The following is a 20,136-nucleotide window of genomic DNA, read 5'->3' on the forward strand; positions in this document are numbered from 1 at the left end:
GTTAAATGGTAGTCGAAAACCAACATTTTTGGGGCGCATCTGTTAGCTCAAAATTTCACCAAAGGGAAGTTAATCGACACTACCTCGCCAAAGGAAGGTTTCTCGACACAAGTAAAAAATAGCCAGAAGAAGCACCTATGAAAAACGCTAAGTTAGATGGTAGCGATGCATAGTCAAGGATTTCGACCACAGAAGGGATGAGCAACTAAACGCATAAAGCGGTTACAAAAGAAGTGGGCAGTTAAGAGCACGTGCCCTCATCCACGATGTGAAGAAACGGTTGAGGGCGTGTGCCTTTACCCACGATGCAGGCTGCCCACGATGTAGGCAAGCGGTTGCAAGTGCATGCCTTCCGGAACAAGCAGGAGATCGTGGAGCGTAGCACCAAATTCTCAAGCCCACTTTAACTCAATCAGCAGAAGGAAAAACCGCCAAGGACATGTGAAGCAGTGGAGCACTATAAATAGGAGAAGATTATTCAGAAAAGGGGTTCCTAACTTGACTCTAAAAACTCACTAAAAAGCTCACATGTCCGCATCAAAGAGGCTTCAAGAGCCTAACATGATAATGAAGGAGTATGTTGCAGAACCAACAGTTTAAGATTCCTGCGTTTAATGCTTTTCAAGCTTGTATATTTGAATGCCTGTCGATTTCTGTTGTTTGATGTAACTTTCATTTTCAAGTTTCCCTTTTGTATTTTGCATGTTTACTTCAATTTGATGAAATTCAAGTTTTAGTTCTTTGCAAGTTCACTTAATTGTTTAGATTGTCGACAACCTTACTTCACGCATGACACTTTGACAAGACATTTTCTCAAAAGAACCCCGATTTTAAACTTTTTCTAGTCGAGATTGGAGAATGTTTGTTTACCAAATATCATCGTAAACAGCGGGATAGCGATGGGTTGGTGGAGGGGCTATTCTCCATAGCAGTTGGTGAAATCTTTGCTTATGAAGCTGAAATCAAAGCTATTTGGTATGCTTTTCAGTTCTGCAGGGAGTTTGGGATTAGGAATGTTATAATTGAAAGTTACTCAACGCTTGCGGTTGGGTGGGTGCGGAACCAGGATCACCGGCCGTGGAAGTTATTAAATGAGTTGCAGGCCATTGATCATATGAGGGTTGAGGTTGGGTGTGTCGGGATGGTCCATGTGTTCCGGGAAGCTAACGAGCGTGCGGATGAGCTGGCCAAGAGCGGGTGTGACCGGAGTATTCCTTTGTGGGTTTTTAAAGGTGTGCAGAGGCAGTTTCGCAATGGGGGAGTAGGGGATGTAGAGGTTGTTGTGTGATTTGCAAGTAGGGAAGGGTCTGTTGCTGGTGTTGTTAGTGGTCAGAAGCAGGGAGCGTGAAGGGTGCTTAAGCTGGTGTATTTGATTGCTGCGAGACTATGCATGTTGGTACGTTTAGGCCCTCGGTTGAAAGTTGTTGTGGAGCTGGTGGGTTAAGCATGATTCATGGCACTTTGTCATTGGTAGTGTGCTGCTGTCTCATTCTCAGGGGTTTTTTTTTTATTTGTTTTTACTTTGTTGGGCTCTTGAGATTTGGGTACTCTTTTTCCTCCTTAAGGTTTTTTCCACTGAGTTTTTCATAAGGAGGTTTTAATGAGGCTCAGTCTTGATGATATTTTCCACAAAGTAGGGGGGTAGATGATTCCTTAGGTTTGTCTTATTTTTACCTATGCATGAGAGGGTTGTTCTCATGTGCCTTTCTTCATCTTTATAATATATATATATATATATATAGAGGACCTAAAACAAATCAAACAAATACTGGGCCATAGTTAAATATGTTAAAGTAATGGGGAAAAAGTAAAAAATGTATTTTTGAGATTTTTAAAAAATAAAAATACAGGCTAAGGGCTATTTCTTAGGGGTTTAACTTTACACAATAAAAAACTAGTGTACCCTAGGTGAACCGTAGCATGCTAGCACCACTCTTTTATACATTCGTTCAAACACTTATTCTATGATTGGTTAAAATACAACATAAATTTTAAGTGATCATTAAGTGAGTATTTGAGAGACTATTCAAAAGAAAATGTTGTTATCACTTCTCATGGATCTGATTAAATAGGGAAGTTACAATGGCTCAAAGCCAAAGAGTAAACAGTAGAATAATTAAAGTGAAGACTAACACAAGTACCCTACCAACTTCCAACAAGAAAAGGAGGAAAAGGCAACTACGTCGAATAGGATTAAGGGTGCAATAAGATTCCCAATGTGCAACAGATCATGAATAGTGGGTGAGAGGAGCAATAATATTTTTTTTGTTACAGTAGGAAAGAAAGTAGAGAGGAGCAATAATTGAGAATTGAGATAGGGAGGAGTTTATTATGGTCTTCTAAAAACTTGTGTAAGGTTACACCATGCTATTTTGACCTGCACTAGCAGGTTTAGCAGGTTTTTAAAAGAAAAATAAAAAACTTATTATATATTAGTAAATTAGTTAATGAATGATTAGGTTAATTACTAATTAGTGAATAAATTATCCTCTCCTTCTTCAACTCATCATCTTCTTCACCCCATCAGAAACTCACTGATTATCCTCCTCCCCCAGATCTGAAACTCTGCCATCCCAGATAAGTCCTTACAGGGATGAGTGCGCCGGATCTGGTGGTGGCCTTTACACAGGAGAGATGAGGGGAAGAAAAGCTTGTTCAACTCAACCCAGAAATCCATTCTCAATCCATTCTTCATCTCCTGTAAGAGCGACCCTTCTTCTTCTTGCTTTGCTACTCTCCCTAGGCAGAGCGGCGGCTGTGACTGGTTCGCGGCCATGGTGGTGCGCCGTATAATCTCAATCTGTCTTGATCTGAGCTGTCTTGGTTCGTCAGTGGTGGGTATTGCTCGATCTGGGTTCGTTTCATCTGGATCTTGTTCGATCTCTGCGCCGTCAACGGCGATGCCTTCCCTCGCTGTTTCAGCCATCAAACTCATGATTTTCCTGCTATTGATCTCGTCTCTCTCTCTCTCGCACTTCTGGGGTTTGAAATTTTAGGAGTGTTGTGGTTAGTTTTTATTGGGTGGTTTTCATTTTAGAACTGAAACATTGTTAGGGATTTGAGATTTCTTTACCTTATTTTTGTGGTAATATACTTTCTAGTTACATAGCAGTGCATAAAATTGGTTGTAGAGATGAGTTTAACTTCACCGCGCTTAGCTGGGACCATATAAAATTGTTGAAATTGTTATAGTCTCCTAGTTGATGATGAGTTCAGGGGTAATCTTGGCCACCATGAACTTAGATGGGATGATGATGATGAAGAAGAAGAAGAAGTTTGATGAATTGTGGTACTGTGAAAGATAGATATTCAGTGATGAGAGATTTCTGGGTTTGTAGATTAAGGGTGGGAAGGATGATGGAAAGGATGAAGATGAGATTTACTTTTGGAGATGGTGTTGAAGAGAGAAGAGGTGATGGAGGGAGAGAGAAGTGAAACAGATTAAGGATAATTTTTTTTTAAAATTAATTAAAAATAAATGTTTAATTAAGAAAATATGAATTTTGAATTAAAAAAAACCTGAAATAACAAGTCAAAAGTGCTTGGTGCAACCTTGCACAAGTTTTTAGATGACTATAATAAATTTTTCCTTGAGATAGCTCAACTTTCATCAGGCATAGAAACTAAGCATTCAATCTTCCTCCCATTAACCAGCCAGTGCCACCTCCTTCTTTCTTCTCCTATTTGCAGCCAACAACAGCAAATGACGTCACCCTCACCCTCTGCAGCAACACCTTGGGCCCCAGTTTAACTCAAATTTTTCCTTCTTTGGATTGCTCCGAAGGTGTCGAATCGAAGAGCTTCTCCTTGTTCTCTCATCGGATCACTTTGGTGTCTTACCAGATCTCTTTCTTCCAAGCATGTTATGTTTATCACATAGTAGTGAATAGGTAATTTAAAAGAAGATAATTTTAAATTAATATTGATTCTTGTAGCATAGGAGAAGTTTGGGCCTCGAAGGCCTTTTATTCAATGAAATCCAACCCCTTCATTATCGCGTCTCTCTCTCTCTAATCTCTCACACAGTCACACACACTCTAATCTCTCCCAATACCAAACCCTAAGTGCCGCAGCACAGCGTCATCTAATCGGTGAGTATAGATTAGCTAAGGGTTCTCTCCCAATTTTCCGTCTCTCTCTCTCTCTCTCTTGTGACTCTTTCTATATATGTTTTGTGTTACTGATTTTTTAACCCTAAATTAGCTACCGTATCGTGTATGCAGAGAAAAGATGAAGTTGATGAACTTCAAGAAGATGAAGATGAAGATGGCAGAAGAACAAGCAGCAAAAGTGGAAATAATACTGTTCTTGTGGAGCCAAATGTGGAAATAATACTCAAGCTGCGGACAGTGGAACCATATGTTACCTATGGGTAAGTAAGAGATTAATCTTCTTGAACAGCTTGTTTTTGCTCATTTTCTGCCCCTTTCTTACTTTATATATTTCATTCCTAAATAAAATCATATTTCACGAGAATCTGCTTCCTTTGAAGATATCCAAATCTTGAAACCATAAAGGAGCTCCTTTACAACAAGGGACATGCCAACATAGACAACCGAAAAGTTCCTTTGACGGATGATATTATTGAGCAGGTAATAGATGTAGTATCACAGGATTCATTAATTCCTGGGTTTCTTTGTCTCCACTTGATTGCATTTGTGACTCTTCCAATTTCTGCCATGCAGGAATTAGGCAAGTTTGGTATTGTATGCATGGATGACATGGTGCATCAAATAGATAATGTTGGTCCCCACCTCAACAAAGTCGTCAGATTTATGTGGCCCTTTGAACTCAACAAACCATCAGGTGTATTGAAAGGATTAAAAACCCCAGGGAACCGATAAGATGATGATGGCAGAAGAAGAAGCAAAACCTCTCGACTGTATTCCAAAGAAGAAATTTAAACCCAGGAAAGGATTGGCCTTGAAACTAGATCTAAAAAGATGTCATAGGGTTCCCACATATCGGAAACTATCATAGATATGAGCGAATAGAGTAGCGACTGATATCAGAGACATTGAAATCGAAAAAGTCGGTAGCTCTTTTACTATCTGTGATTTTTGTGCCGTCTTAGAAAAGTTAAAATCATGTTATATTTATACTTTGTATTAAGTGCTGTGTGATCGATCCTTTTAACACTTGAGTCAGAGTAAACTCATATTTTGAGGAATGAGGAGTATCCTGTATTGAATGCTTAAACGCAAGAATTTGCACTCTTCCACATCTGTTTTTTCCACTCGCTGATTCCATAGAAATGTAATGCATATGGGTACATGATTTCAGACTGACTAACCATTTCAATCGAATACACAAGAGACATCAATTTGTCTACTGTTAAACAAATCTTATATGTTTGCATTCTATTGGTGGTTACTATTGAATTTCCACATGGCTTATTTTTATTGGTCCACATTGTTTAATTTTTATTGGTCAAAATTAATGAGTCCATAAATCAATAAATATAATAAAGGCAAAGTCAAAGTAAGTTACAATACAAGGATGATAGACATGCCCCAGGCCATAGACTAGAGCAACAAAGAAATAGAACGGGAAAAGGAAAAGCTACAGAACTAAGGTAAAGAAAGCAAAGGAAAACATAATTAAAGAAATCTAGCAGCAACACTGGCAGCAGCAGCATCTGATCATACTTCATAGTACCCATGGCCACTTTGAGTAGTGATAATTATAATTTACTGATAATGTGCATTGTAGGTTTCAGGAACTTAGGTGATTATGTTATGGTACACATTTGTATTGGACTTGCTAGAGCTTTTGAAGCATTTCTTATTTTAGAGAAAAAAAAACATGTCTATGTATAATTGATTTACCTTGAGCTAGGTATTACTCTTGGTTTAATGTGGATGATTTAACTCTTTATAAAGGCATATATCAACCTCATCTTTTTTACTACTCGGAGGAGAGCTCCTTTCTCATGAATAACCCAATATATTGTTTTCTTTTTCCTGACTGTTAGAATATTGCGGTGTTATTTTTTTTCCCACTTATAGAGATCTTTTCTATTTAGGGCAAATTGGCTTTGAATACTTATTTGAGGATATATATTGTCATATTTAAGATGACCTTTTAGGGACATTTGGATTATCTTCGTTATCTTTTTTTTTTTTAAAAGGTAACTTCGTTATCTTATCCTTGATAACATGTTTATTCTAGGAAATTTAGATTAGGATAACTTGAATTAGAATTTATTTAGATTTTTGAGTTATTATAACTACTCTCTAGGCCTATTATATAAATTGTTTTGCTGATTGATTGATTAAATACTTTTGTATCAGGGTTATAGGTACGTATGAGGTTGTTCACGGATTTAAAAGATTTGATTTGGAGTAAAACAGAACCTGAACATATTATATAAAATTGATTATGCTTGGTTCGTTTTTTATAAGTTTTTTAGCAAATCCAAATTGAGACAATCATGCGACTCTTATTCAAATTTGAAGTTACGTGAAAACCTGAAGTTTGACTTAGTTGGTGTGCAACACTAACATTAAAATTATTCAAGGCAAAAATGAGGGTCCTTCTCCAAATTAACTTTCTGCAAATCAGCCTCAACACAAATACCAGCAAACTTGCCCCTTTCAGAAGCCATACACATTCCAACCTCATCTAACTCAAGAGTATTTTCATCCACTTTCACAAATCTCCCAGAGTACTACGAATTCTTCCAAGCAGTGGTGGAATCAGAAATTTTTGGAAGCCTGGGCAAAATTTTAAACCGCAAATTCACACGCCACAATATATAAATAATTATAAACCTAAATTTGCTAAAAATTCTCTTTTCATTAGTTGTCTTCCTTTTTAATTTTCTATTTTTAAGAGATTATTCTTATGATATGACTAATGCGGCACACAATAATTAATATCCCGGATGTTAAATTTGAAACAATCATAATTAATTGAAAAAATTTTTGTTAAAATATCTCTTGTGTGCCTCGTCTTTTCCGGTATTTGGACATATACACCGTTGTTTTGGAAAAATCTTTCTAAGAGACTTTGAAAAAATTAATTTAAAATTGCATTTAAAACACAATTGCTGGATATTGTCGAGGAAAAGTATTTTATTGTTACTAGTATTTGCTACCCATGATGCACGGGTAAATAGTAATAAAATAAAATAAAGGAATAATCCTTTATTTTATTTTTTTACATGAGTTTGAAATAATATATTAACAAAGTTATGTGATGGTAGAATACTACCACAAAAGTGAGTGTATGAGAGTGGTTCATTCGGTTGGGTGACTTTTTATATATATACATATATATATAATAAAATACCAAAACATTCAGGAGAAACATGACAAACCTGTACCATGGGGGACACAAATGAAAGTTGAAACAATCTTGTAACAAGAAATGGTCAAGAGTTGGCAACCCGCTTCCCCATGTATTATAAAACATCATCAAGGTCACATTACATAAAGCTTTTCATGATCCAAAAAGTTTTGGGGGCTAGAATGTTGAATTACACAAAAGTGATAAAATACAACCAGCTTTGTTTATTGCGAACTACATCTTAGTTTTAGCCGATAACTACCAAGTTCGGATGCAAACTCTAACAGTCACCAATAAGCCTATATCCAAACGGGCTAAGTGCTAAGATCAGATTCGGACTTCTATGCCTTCCTTCAACAAGTGTTCCTTTACTGACTGAATAGGCACCTGCAGTTCATGCAAAGTTTAAACTCACTGCCTCTCAAAAACATCATCAAAACCAACCTAACACAAGACATTCTATAATAATGCACATTGACTAAAGTATGCAATTGATCATTTGTATAGTTTGTGAGCAATTTTTAAGATAAAAGTGCCCTTTTAAACAAAATTTGTGACTAAAAGTTGAGATGAATTTTTGTTTTAAAAAAGTTAAAACTCCACCCAAAAAAAAAGTTCTAGTACTCTAATGAGAAGTTGAAAGAAAAAATCTATCTCATAAAAGGTGTTTCCCCTCAAAGCTTATCGAACCCCACTAATGACCAAGAATCATCCAATAATTAATGAGTAGATCACACTTCAACAATGAGGTAAGTAGCAAATACTTGAGGCTTAAAAGTGATATAGCAAAATGCACTAAACTATGACACCAACCATGTCCCTCAGCATCAGTGTTGTTAATGGCAGACTATAGCAACAAAAAAATAGAACGGGAAAAGGAAAAGCTACAGAACTAAGGTAAAGAAAGCAAAGGAAAACATAATTAAAGAAATCTAGCAGCAACACTGGCAGCAGCAGCATCTGATCATACTTCATAGTACCCATGGCCACTTTGAGTAGTGATAATTATAATTTACTGATAATGTGCATTGTAGGTTTCAGGAACTTAGGTGATTATGTTATGGTACACATTTGTACTTGAAGGAGATATATATCAATTGAAATAACCTCTTTAAAGACATCAGGAAAGGGTGAAGACATGGCTAGCTTGGGCCTTAAGCAAACAAAGTACATCCAATGAATCACTCTCACATACCACCTCTGGCAGTGATTTAAGTTTCAAGCCAATAGCAATCATGCTTCAAGGCCTAAATCTCAGCACGAAGAGGGCAAATCCCATGAAAAGAAGTTGGAAAACCTGTCATCCATTCGGAGGAGGAACCGCAAATGATCTCACCAACACCCACATCAAGTTACTACTCAGGCGAAAGCAACCGCCATTAACATTCAGCTTAACAAGAGAACCTTGTAATAAGAATCAAAACAACTAGGGGAGCAAGCTCAATCAGAGGAGTATTAATTGGACTACTATCCAGAAGAGGGATACAATCAACACATTCCTTTACCAATGAAGAAATATGGTGCAAAACGACTTTAACTGCCCACAAAAAATCATAAAAATTGTCGTTACTTTACGAACGCTAAATCCATATATAACCTTCGTCATGCCTACTTTAAAAGCATGAGTAAAAGAATGTATACAAGTTACCACCAAAATAAATGTAAATTTAATTTATGATCCATCATATCATTAAGAAATATAATTGTGATTTGTGAATCATGTTTGACATTCACATTTATAGTGGTTTTTTTACCACCGTTTATATATTTATATAAACACATTTGTGGCCGTCCCCGTAGGGTAGCTCAAGTGGTAGGAGCTGAGGGATATATGGGTTGGGTAGGGAGAGGTCCAGGGATCAATTCCTAGTGGGTGCAATTTATCTTTCCGATGTACAAAAAAAAAACACATTTGTGGCCGTTAAAAATTTTCACAAAAAACTGAGTATCACTTAGATGTTTAGTGCACTGTTCACGGTCCACAGGTTATTATTTCATAAGAAATTTATAAAAACTATGAACTAGAATGATGTGATGGGTCACATTCTGGTCCGAAGGATTCAATCTTCTCTATGTCGGTTGAAAGTTACATTCTTATTATTAAGTGCAGATATTCAGAATAGTTTGATATTGTTACTTAAAAATGGCTAAGTTCTACTATTATGTGCTACTTTCAATCGTTTGTTCAGACTTGAGATGTATGTATGGGTGCTCTGTATAGTGTATATAGAGTCATTTATGAGGACTCACATGTCACATTCCAATCTGAAAGCTTCACATTTAAAATCATTTTGGCTGTTGAACTTACATTGCCCCAACTGGCATGCATGGCATTTTGTATTAGCAACTTGGCAACTTGTTTTTCTTCACTTTCCTCAAAGACGCGTTTATAATTCACACTGGTTGTGCCACTAATCATGCACTTCCTCCATTAGCCTTGTTATCTACTCACAAGTTAATATATTTTTAGATTCTTAATTGATATTGCTTAACTGGTTTCTGTATTTCTGCTAAGCATGGAAAGTCAACAAGTGTGAACACATTTCTTTTTCTGCCCCAAACCAGAGTACCCGTGAGAGACTAATTGTCAAAAGCGGCACCTCTCTGAAACGTGTTCTCCCCATATGCATGTTTTAGAATTAAGTGCATGTTTGGAAACTCATAAAAAACCACATTAAAGCTAAAATCGTGGTAAATACAACTTCCCTTAGTTTCTTTTTACTTTTGACTACCATAATTTTAGCTTTTTTATGATTTTCAAACAAGTTTTCATGCACAAACTCGAACACCTTCCGCTTTGACCAATATATGTTCAATAATATATGTTCAATTTATATGTGAACTCAGCTTGTTAAAAGGAGTCATTTTTACTTAAGTATATGGTACACAACCAATCAAAAGTTTTGATTGTGCTTATATGCAATGTAGTTATAGCTATAGTTAGAAAACGTCAGGTGGTTGGTTCAACTGGTACATACTTGATTCTCCTTAACCAATATCTCAGGTTTGAATTCTATAAATGGAAAAATTCTCGCTGAAAGAGCTAGCCCCATCATAATGTTGATGTTCCTGGCTCAAACAGAAATATCTCCCATTAAGGATTTCTGTATTACACCTAGAAGAAAAAAGTCAACAAAATTCATAGTAAGCGTGCGATTAATGACAGAACAAAACTATATGTAGAACATTCAAATGTTATCCTTACTCTCCTTGGAAAAAATTATATTGTCTCTTCAATTAGTCAGTATTAATTTTACTTACCTGTTACAATCTCGCCCTCTTACCAATCTTTTCATTTTAGCCCACACGTAAAGGAAGACTTCTAGATGATCCTATTTTAATTCTCCCATGTTAACCAAGTTTCTGCTAAACTATTGGAATCCTTGTTTTTTCTTGTTTTCAGCTAGCACTAAACTTCTTGTCTTTGCTATTTGGCGTATCCTAGGTTAAGTCTCAATCAGTAGAAGAAGCAACCTGTTTGGTCAATTATATAGGGATAACTTCAAACTTAATTTAAGATATTCAACCCTTGTCCAACCCTTCACGGTTTTTGTCCTCATCCACATTCATATTTTTCATTTGTTTATCTTTCCAGCATGTAATGTGAAGTGTGAACACACTGTTACAATGGGGTCATGAGCATTATCTATAAAGGCTTCATTTACCAAAGCTAATGTCAGCAAGCTGCAATTGAATTTTCTCTTAAATTCAACAGTGATGTTATCTCTAAAGTTTAGTTTGACTCTGGTCATAGTCTTTTCAATTGTAGCCTCAGTTTCATGTGCTGAGAATGTTGAAACTGAAGCTTTGAAAGCTTTCAAGAAGTCCATCACAAATGACCCAAATGGAGTCCTTGCAGATTGGGTTGACACCCACCATCACTGCAACTGGTCTGGGATTGCATGTGACTCTACAAATCATGTTGTTTCAATTACTCTGGCTAGTTTTCAGCTCCAAGGTGAGATTTCACCATTCCTTGGAAACATTTCTGGCCTTCAGCTTCTTGACTTAACTTCAAATTTGTTTACTGGGTTTATTCCCTCTGAGCTCAGTCTCTGCACTCAACTTTCTGAACTGGATCTTGTTGAAAATTCTCTCTCAGGACCAATCCCTCCTGCATTAGGAAACCTGAAAAATCTGCAGTATTTGGATTTAGGTAGTAACCTTTTGAATGGAACCCTCCCTGAGAGTTTATTCAACTGCACTTCTTTGTTGGGTATTGCTTTCAATTTCAACAACCTCACTGGGAAAATCCCATCAAACATTGGGAATCTTATCAACATTATACAAATTGTAGGGTTTGGGAATGCTTTTGTTGGGTCTATACCTCATTCCATAGGTCATTTGGGAGCTTTGAAATCTCTTGATTTTAGCCAAAACCAGTTATCAGGTGTGATACCTCCAGAGATTGGAAAGCTGACAAATTTAGAAAACCTACTACTGTTTCAAAATTCCTTGACTGGGAAAATCCCTTCTGAGATTTCTCAGTGTACCAATCTTATATACCTTGAGTTATATGAAAATAAGTTCATTGGAAGCATTCCTCCTGAGCTAGGAAGTCTAGTCCAATTGCTGACTTTGAGGTTATTTAGCAATAACTTAAACTCCACCATTCCATCTTCCATATTTCGGTTGAAATCGCTAACGCACTTAGGACTCTCAGACAATAACTTAGAGGGAACAATCTCTTCTGAGATTGGATCTCTGAGTTCCTTACAAGTGCTAACCCTGCATTTGAACAAGTTTACTGGGAAAATCCCTTCATCAATAACAAACTTGAGAAACTTGACATCTCTGGCTATTAGTCAGAATTTCCTTTCAGGTGAACTCCCTCCAGACCTGGGAAAGCTTCACAATTTGAAGATTCTTGTCTTGAATAACAACATTCTACATGGACCCATTCCCCCTAGCATTACCAATTGTACTGGCTTGGTGAATGTGAGTTTGTCTTTTAATGCTTTCACTGGGGGAATTCCTGAGGGCATGTCAAGGCTGCATAACCTCACTTTTCTGTCTCTTGCGTCAAACAAAATGAGTGGGGAAATCCCTGATGACCTCTTCAACTGCTCAAATCTTAGTACTCTAAGTCTAGCAGAAAACAACTTCAGCGGATTGATTAAACCTGATATCCAGAACCTGTTGAAACTCTCGCGTTTGCAACTACATACAAATTCTTTCACGGGACTGATCCCGCCGGAGATTGGAAACTTGAATCAACTCATCACTTTGACCCTTTCTGAAAATAGATTTTCAGGTCGAATTCCACCAGAACTTTCCAAACTTTCTCCCCTTCAGGGACTCTCCCTCCATGAGAATTTATTAGAAGGCACAATACCTGATAAACTCTCTGATTTAAAAAGACTAACAACACTTTCATTGAATAACAACAAGTTGGTTGGTCAAATACCAGATTCTATCTCAAGCCTTGAGATGCTTTCATTCTTAGACCTCCATGGAAACAAATTGAATGGATCCATTCCCAGAAGCATGGGGAAGCTTAATCATCTTTTAATGTTGGATCTCTCTCACAACGACCTCACGGGATCGATTCCGGGAGATGTCATTGCACACTTCAAAGACATGCAGATGTATCTTAACCTTTCAAACAACCACTTGGTGGGAAGTGTTCCACCAGAGCTGGGAATGTTGGTAATGACACAGGCCATTGATGTTTCAAACAACAATCTTTCGAGTTTCCTTCCTGAGACGCTTTCCGGGTGCAGAAATCTGTTCAGTCTTGATTTTTCAGGAAACAATATTTCAGGTCCTATTCCTGGAAAAGCTTTTAGTCAGATGGATTTGCTTCAAAGCTTAAACCTTTCAAGAAATCATTTAGAAGGTGAAATCCCTGACACCTTGGTAAAGCTTGAGCATCTTAGTTCCCTGGATCTTTCTCAGAACAAATTGAAGGGAACCATTCCTCAGGGCTTTGCCAATCTTTCTAACCTGCTGCATCTCAATCTTTCTTTCAATCAACTTGAAGGTCCTATACCTACAACAGGAATCTTTGCACATATCAATGCATCTAGTATGATGGGAAACCAGGCTCTTTGTGGAGCGAAACTCCAACGGCCATGCCGAGAGAGTGGTCATACACTATCCAAGAAGGGCATAGCCATTATCGCTGCACTTGGATCTCTTGCTATAATTCTACTTCTATTGTTTGTGATTTTAATTCTGAATCGACGCACCAGACTCAGAAATTCTAAACCAAGAGATGACAGTGTGAAATATGAACCAGGGTTTGGTTCAGCATTGGCTCTTAAAAGATTCAAGCCAGAGGAGTTTGAAAATGCCACTGGTTTTTTCAGTCCTGCCAATATCATTGGTGCTAGCAGCTTGAGCACAGTTTACAAGGGTCAATTTGAGGATGGCCACACTGTAGCCATAAAAAGATTGAATCTGCACCATTTCGCTGCAGATACTGACAAGATCTTCAAGAGAGAAGCCAGCACCTTGAGCCAGTTGAGACACAGGAATTTGGTTAAAGTAGTTGGGTATGCATGGGAGAGTGGGAAAATGAAGGCTTTAGCTCTAGAGTACATGGAAAATGGCAACTTGGATAGCATCATACATGACAAAGAAGTAGATCAGTCAAGGTGGACATTATCTGAAAGACTTCGAGTTTTCATTTCTATTGCTAATGGGTTGGAATATTTGCACTCCGGTTATGGTACTCCCATTGTGCACTGTGATCTAAAGCCTTCTAATGTCCTTTTAGACACAGACTGGGAAGCTCATGTCAGTGATTTTGGTACAGCTCGAATACTTGGTCTTCATCTACAGGAAGGTAGTACCCTTTCCTCAACAGCCGCTTTGCAAGGCACAGTTGGTTATTTGGCACCAGGTATAAGCCTTAATATATAACTAATCTCTTATACTCAATGCATAATATATTTTCATCACAGTTATGTTCATGTTAGAATCTAAATGAATAATTTAACTCTTGTTGGATTTGTATAGTGACTTAGTGAGTAAATCCTGCACATTGGATTGTTCTAATCAGCAAAAGTAGCACTTATAGTTCAAGATTTGAATATGTATTAGTGTTATATTTTCTGTTTTATACAATGCATGTGAGTCCATATAGGTTCTGTTTGAATATGTTCTGTTTCCCTTTTCACCCAATGTGTGTTCACTATGTGCTGACTTCTAGTTATTGACATGTAATTCAGGAAAAGGCTGAGACATTTGTTAATAGATTCACAGAAGCACCGAGAACACTGTTTCATTAGATAGCAAAGATAATATAACTTCCCTTCTCTAATATTGAACTGAGTTTGTTCTCAAAGAGATAGCTATTGCTTGCTATTATAACCAAAGATTTTTAAGAAAATCTCAAATATAATGTTGTTGTTTGTTTCCAATTCTAATAGCTTATAACTTTGTATACCTAAAGGTTCATATGACTGTCACTCTCTAAACAAGATTTTTCTTTGAAATTCCCAGAATTTGCTTACATAAGGAAAGTAACTACTAAAGCGGATGTGTTCAGCTTTGGAATCATAGTAATGGAGTTTCTAACAAGAAGAAGGCCTACAGGGCTCTCAGAAGAGGATGACGGCTTGCCAATCACTTTGCGTGAAGTAGTCGCAAGAGCCCTTGCAAATGGAACTGAACAGCTTGTTAATATTGTGGACCCTATGCTGACCTGCAATGTCACAGAATACCATGTTGAAGTCTTGACAGAGCTCATTAAGCTTTCATTGCTCTGCACCCTCCCTGATCCTGAAAGTCGACCTAATATGAATGAGGTTCTATCTGCACTTATGAAGCTTCAAACAGAAAAATAGTACTACTGTCTTGTTAAATGGCAAACACCTTCAGTCAATCCTTGGTGCTGCTTTTTCAGAAGATGAAACATTGAGTGTTTTCCAATTACTTCATTTTTAGTGTGTTTAACAATGGCAAAGCTATCTGGTATCAATGTAAGTTTTACAATTATGATGAAAGGCATCCGATATTTTTTGTACTCGAGTCTGCAATTAGTAAGTGGAACTTTCGTACAATGACTAGTATTCTTTCACAACCTTATAGCATTGATAGACTTGCTGCAAACTCTTTTCTTTTCACTCTCCCTCCCCACTGTTGGGTTAACTGCGAATATACTTAACTCATCAACAAAATTGCACAGGGGAACCAGTGAATTTACTAGGTACAGTATCTAAACTAATCTGAAAAGAAAATAGGCAAATTAGCAAAACTATGAACTGAAAATCACACTATCCACTGAAGCAAGTCCCCTCAACCTAATGTAAGCATTTAATCTCTTTACTTATCCTATGATCTTAACTACCCAGGATCTATCCCATGCCCTTTTCACATTTTCAGTATACAATCAAATTTTCTCTCTTATATGGTTGGAGAATGAGAAGATAATGTGGAATGAGAAATAACAGGTCACTTTCAAGTTTAACTGCCCAGCATTCCAAGGAACATGCAAAAAGGTCCAAGTTTTCTATTAGAGGTCATAAATTCTCTGAAGTTTCTGCTATGTTCATAGTATGAACAATATAATTCAAATCTCCATTGTTGAAAAACTAGGATGTACAAAATAGTAACATAGTAACATTTTAAAACTTTCTTCATCCCCAAAACTCCGAGGAACCAAGTAAAAAAGTTCAAAAGATAGCTGGCAACGGATCGGAGTTATGGCCTGAAGTTTCTTTATCCTTCTAAGATGAACAATTACAGTTTCAGTTCCAGATTTCAGATTTCTTTACTTTGAATCTATTCACATAAAAATGGACAATGTAGGAAGACTAAGCGATCCAATTTCAACAAACTGATTGCATTCACAAATAACAGTCAGAGAGAAGAATATCATGAAGCAAAACAGCAAAGGGTAACAACAACTGAGAAAAGAAACAGCAAGGTTGCCTCAATTACTAGGAGGATCAGTATGAAGATATTCTTGAATGGTTGAAGGAAACTCCAAGCCTTCAAAACCACCATCAGCACCCTCAGAAATGAAAGCAGCTTTCCCTAAAAGCATGTGTGCCAATCTGAAAGGCTCTAGCTTCTCCACCCCATCACCATTCAGGAAATGCTTGATCCACCCATCTAACCTCAACACCTCCTTCCTACACTTTGGCCCTTCCACACCAACAATCTTTGAATAAAACCCACCTTCACAATGACAAGAATTACCACCACCATCATCCTCTTCATCACCAACATCCTCCAAACCACACTTTTGTTCCTCTGACAGGCCCAAGAGCTTCATTAACTGTTCAATATCATCAACATCAACATCATCATCACCATCATCATCTTCAATCCTGAGGTGATCAGAAGGACTAGTTTGAGGATGGTTGTGATGGGTTGGTGGGAATTCTTGGGAAACAGAGAGGAATGCATGAGGAGGTTCAGAGCTATCTTCTTGGGTGGGACGAGTGTGGGAGCAACTGGTTTGGTCCAAGTGCAGGAACATGGGTGAATTCAAAGTCAAAGAACCTTTTGGTGTGAAGTTGCATTCTTCTGGCGGTTCAGATTGTGGCGGTTGTGTGCTATCTAACTTTAACCTCTTTTCAACCTGGGTAACAGAGTTACAGAACTCAGATTTCAGAGTCTATTTAAAACAATGAATGTCAACATGATGTTGGGATTACGAATGAATACCTGTTTCAGTGAGGAGAAGAAACTGGAATACGATGACTGTGGTCGCATTTTGTTGTTCATCTTCACCTTCGTATGGCCCAAAGTATGACTTCTGTTTTTTCATTAGATTCCCTTGAGTTTATGACCTTGAAATAAGATGGTCTAGTTCAATTTTGCATAAATAAATTTGACCTGCCTAAAAAATATAAGGTTTGGTTTTTTTTTTAATAAATGATACTAGGACAAGAGAAAAAACACTTTCAAACTGTGCACCAATGACATGCTGAAAAGACTAGCATAATATAGTTTGGATAAGACTTTCAATTCAAACACCAAAAAGTGAGTCAGCTCAACTCAACCCACTTTTTTGCTATTCTAATTCGCCGTGTAGGCTCACTTTGTCATCCCTATTTCAAATCGGGAGATGGGGGGGGGGGAGAAGATACCAAAGAAGGTGTAGAAGGAGCCTAGGAGGGGGTCATCTAAGAGAAGGTGCTAGACTACTAATGATACCAATATTTGTCATTTGCAACTTCATTGGTGAGTCTTCACCTTCGTAATGGCTCATGACGGTAGTGCGACCTACCAAAGACAACGGTGGTGAGAAAAAAAGGGGGAAAGAGAGGAAAAAGAATTAGTGTAATAATGCTTTTGTAATTTGAGTGGTGAACAATTTGTTGTACCATGAGTCACTAAATACATGATCAATTTTGAAAAATTATGTAGCTTAATTGTATTTCCCCCTCTAATATAATTTCTTTAATTTTTTTATAGCTTAAATATGTGTTTTATTATTATTATTATTTTAATTTTTAATTAGGGTAACCAAATGCAAATGTGCTCATACTTTACTTTAGAAAGCTCTAATTCTAATTCTAATATACAATTAGAAAGCCCTAATTCTAATTTCACTTTAAATCCAAAAATATCCAACACTTCTTAACTCCACATTGAAGCTCCCACTCGCAACACTTGGCGTTCACCTTGCCATCGCCGTCCGTCGCGGTTGCTCCCGGCAACGGTTTTCCCTTCCATCACCGCCGATTCCCGCTCAGGTGATACAACTTCGCCTCTCTCAGATTCACTCACACATCACTTCAATTTTGCTTTCATCACTAACCCTTTTTTTTCCATTAAATTCAATTGGGATAACAAAAAACCCTAACTTTTTTCATTTTTCCCTCTGCAGCGTTCTTGGGAAAATTACCCGTTGAATTTTCATGGCTAGCAATCCGTCACAGCTTCTCCCATCAGGTATTTGATTCATTATTTTTTGTTGGGTAATTTAATATATTGAGCATTGAACTGTGTTTGAGAGGGTTTAGCATTTGTGGTGGAAATTTGCAGAGTTGATTGATAGATGCATTGGTTCAAAAATATGGGTGATTATGAAAGGTGATAAGGAGCTTGTTGGTACTCTCAGAGGCTTTGATGTTTATGTTAACATGGTCCTTGAAGATGTTACTGAATAGTAAGATCTTGCACTTCCACATATGAAGTTTATTTTATTCATCAATCTTCCTGATTTTTCTGTTATTGGAGTTTTTTGTTGTTGTAATTTTTCAAGTTTCTGTATCAAAGATGTGCTTGCTAGGAAGGATAATTATAAAATGGAACTGAATAGGACCAGTCAGTTACTCAATAGGAAACTCCTCTAGAATGCTGGAACTTTAAGGGATAGAATTGTTTTATGCATGAATGTCCCCATCTTTTTTAAATATCCTTTTTTGGATTGTTTGGTGTCAGTGATTTACAGTTCTGTTTTTTCCCAAGCCTTTTTGAAAGTGTTTATATTACTTCTTTGAATTGGTGTGTGTGATGTTAGAGAAATAAAGTTACTGATTCAAAAATTCTTGTATCTTCAAAATAGTTTTGAGAATTTTATCATTATGAAGTTTCCTGGAAATATGAAGGCTTTCAAATTATCATTGATTTCACACAATATTTCCTGTTACTTGATGGTAGTAAGTGTTGTACTTAGTTATTTTGATTGTCCCTGTTTTTCTTCTCCGTATTTCCTTTATTTTTATATTGAGGATTAGGGTTTTGGCTTGGAATTTTTACCAACGTTTGAGATTTTGCATTCCATGTTTCCTTGCTTTACAAATATAGTTATTGTTCCCTTGTCCAAGAGCAAAGGGTCATAGAACTACTTTTTTGAAGCTTGTCATCCTTTTTTTCGTTTTTACATCGCTCTGAGGCTATAATCCATCCAAAGTAGATTTTTTATACACTTTGGTTACTCTTATACTGATTAGTTTTAGGGGCTTTAGCAGAAGCTTAAATGAAATTGTACTTACTGAAGACGACCTTATTTTCCATGGCTTTTGTGTCTGCATGATTTCGCTTTCCATTCTCTCTCTGATTGGAATGTTTATGTGTGCATGCACATGGGGATGCCTTGGGTTCATAATAAACTAATTTGGTTTATTGCTTTTATGTTCATACAACAGTGAAATAACTGCTGAAGGGAGACGGATAACTAAGCTTGATCAGATTTTACTCAACGGAAACAACATTGCTATTGTAAGTCTCAAATTCTCAATTTATTTTTCCATTTGCCTAAAACTTATGTAGGATTAGTAAATTATTTCATTTGGCGAATTTAGATTTCACATATGAATCATTGATTATATGCATGTTTTATATTCATGTGATGCAGTTGGTCCCTGGTGGTTCGCCTGATCCAGAATGAATAGTGCTGCTTGGTTACCTATATTTTTAACTCAGATGTTGCTCTAGGCACATACTTCCTGTACTTTAAAGAGGATTGTGAAGCCAGTTAGGTTTTATTTTCTTAAGTTTGTTGTGAGGGATACATCATACATGGTTATAGTGTGTAAGGTACCATTAAAACTTAATCATGGTGTTGAATTGTGGATCGCTCAGTGTAACAAGCATTGCTACTGATTTAACAATTAATTCTGCGCTTTTATATTCCTACTTCTACTTCCATTACTATAAATTTTCACTTCGGTGTCTTGATTTGGGATAGACCTAATTCTATCTGAAAGCTAGCTCAGGTGTTAGAATTGCCTTACTTTATAATGACTAGTTTTACTATATTTCTAGTTAATGCGAGACATCAAAACACTCCCCTCACGCTGAAGGCTAGATATTTAGAGCGTGCAATTTGTTAGAATTGACATTTGCGGATGACAGATTGAATTCTCCTCCACAAAGCTACTACATCGATGACCCTCTTAGAGGAGTGGATACTTGACCAGTATAACTCAGTCTCTATAG

The 20,136-nt window shown here is 37.0% G+C and overlaps 4 protein-coding genes across 4 annotated transcripts; 3 read left to right on the forward strand and 1 right to left on the reverse strand.

Annotated features, from left to right (window-relative positions):
* Positions 1-4,217: 4,217 nt before the first annotated feature.
* On the forward strand, positions 4,218-5,223 carry LOC130710811 (uncharacterized). The gene is made up of 3 exons (XM_057560182.1): positions 4,218-4,372; positions 4,493-4,592; positions 4,686-5,223. Exons 1-3 carry the CDS (start codon positions 4,218-4,220, stop codon positions 4,842-4,844), a joined length of 414 nt encoding a protein of 137 aa, XP_057416165.1. The 3' UTR covers positions 4,845-5,223.
* A 5,726-nt stretch (positions 5,224-10,949) lies between these two features.
* Positions 10,950-15,319, forward strand: LOC130710258 (LRR receptor-like serine/threonine-protein kinase FLS2). Its single transcript, XM_057559459.1, has 2 exons — positions 10,950-14,137; positions 14,740-15,319. Exons 1-2 carry the CDS (start codon positions 11,008-11,010, stop codon positions 15,081-15,083), a joined length of 3,474 nt encoding a protein of 1,157 aa, XP_057415442.1. The 5' UTR covers positions 10,950-11,007; the 3' UTR covers positions 15,084-15,319.
* A 146-nt stretch (positions 15,320-15,465) lies between these two features.
* Positions 15,466-17,587, reverse strand: LOC130710259 (uncharacterized). The gene is made up of 2 exons (XM_057559460.1): positions 16,912-17,587; positions 15,466-16,825 (listed from the first exon to the last, which is right to left on the reverse strand). The coding sequence occupies exons 1-2, from the start codon at positions 16,969-16,971 to the stop codon at positions 16,172-16,174; spliced, it is 714 nt and encodes a 237-aa protein (XP_057415443.1). The 5' UTR covers positions 16,972-17,587; the 3' UTR covers positions 15,466-16,171.
* Positions 17,588-17,786: 199 nt separating this feature from the next.
* Positions 17,787-19,827, forward strand: LOC130710260 (sm-like protein LSM5). The gene is made up of 5 exons (XM_057559461.1): positions 17,787-17,945; positions 18,080-18,144; positions 18,238-18,361; positions 19,344-19,416; positions 19,553-19,827. The coding sequence occupies exons 2-5, from the start codon at positions 18,111-18,113 to the stop codon at positions 19,583-19,585; spliced, it is 264 nt and encodes an 87-aa protein (XP_057415444.1). The 5' UTR covers positions 17,787-17,945; positions 18,080-18,110; the 3' UTR covers positions 19,586-19,827.
* The last annotated feature ends 309 nt before the right edge of the window (positions 19,828-20,136 follow it).

Source organism: Lotus japonicus, chromosome 4 (genome assembly GCF_012489685.1).
Source record: "Lotus japonicus ecotype B-129 chromosome 4, LjGifu_v1.2".
Taxonomy (NCBI): Eukaryota; Viridiplantae; Streptophyta; class Magnoliopsida; order Fabales; family Fabaceae; genus Lotus; species Lotus japonicus.

Excerpts from the sequence above, each read along its gene's own strand:
- LOC130710260 (XM_057559461.1), top strand. The coding sequence starts at position 18,111 with ATGGCTAGCAATCCGTCACAGCTTCTCCCATCAG. Across the intron at positions 18,145-18,237 it reads GTCACAGCTTCTCCCATCAG|AGTTGATTGATAGATGCATT; the intron begins GTATTTGATTCA and ends GGAAATTTGCAG. Across the intron at positions 18,362-19,343 it reads CTTGAAGATGTTACTGAATA|TGAAATAACTGCTGAAGGGA; the intron begins GTAAGATCTTGC and ends TTCATACAACAG.
- LOC130710259 (XM_057559460.1), bottom strand. The coding sequence starts at position 16,971 with ATGAACAACAAAATGCGACCACAGTCATCGTATTCCAGTTTCTTCTCC. Across the intron at positions 16,826-16,911 it reads TCTTCTCCTCACTGAAACAG|GTTGAAAAGAGGTTAAAGTT; the intron begins GTATTCATTCGT and ends TCTGTTACCCAG.
- LOC130710258 (XM_057559459.1), top strand. The coding sequence starts at position 11,008 with ATGTTATCTCTAAAGTTTAGTTTGACTCTGGTCATAGTCTTTTCAATT. Across the intron at positions 14,138-14,739 it reads AGTTGGTTATTTGGCACCAG|AATTTGCTTACATAAGGAAA; the intron begins GTATAAGCCTTA and ends TGAAATTCCCAG.
- LOC130710811 (XM_057560182.1), top strand. The coding sequence starts at position 4,218 with ATGCAGAGAAAAGATGAAGTTGATGAACTTCAAGAAGATGAAGATGAA. Across the intron at positions 4,373-4,492 it reads GAACCATATGTTACCTATGG|ATATCCAAATCTTGAAACCA; the intron begins GTAAGTAAGAGA and ends CTTCCTTTGAAG. Across the intron at positions 4,593-4,685 it reads CGGATGATATTATTGAGCAG|GAATTAGGCAAGTTTGGTAT; the intron begins GTAATAGATGTA and ends TCTGCCATGCAG.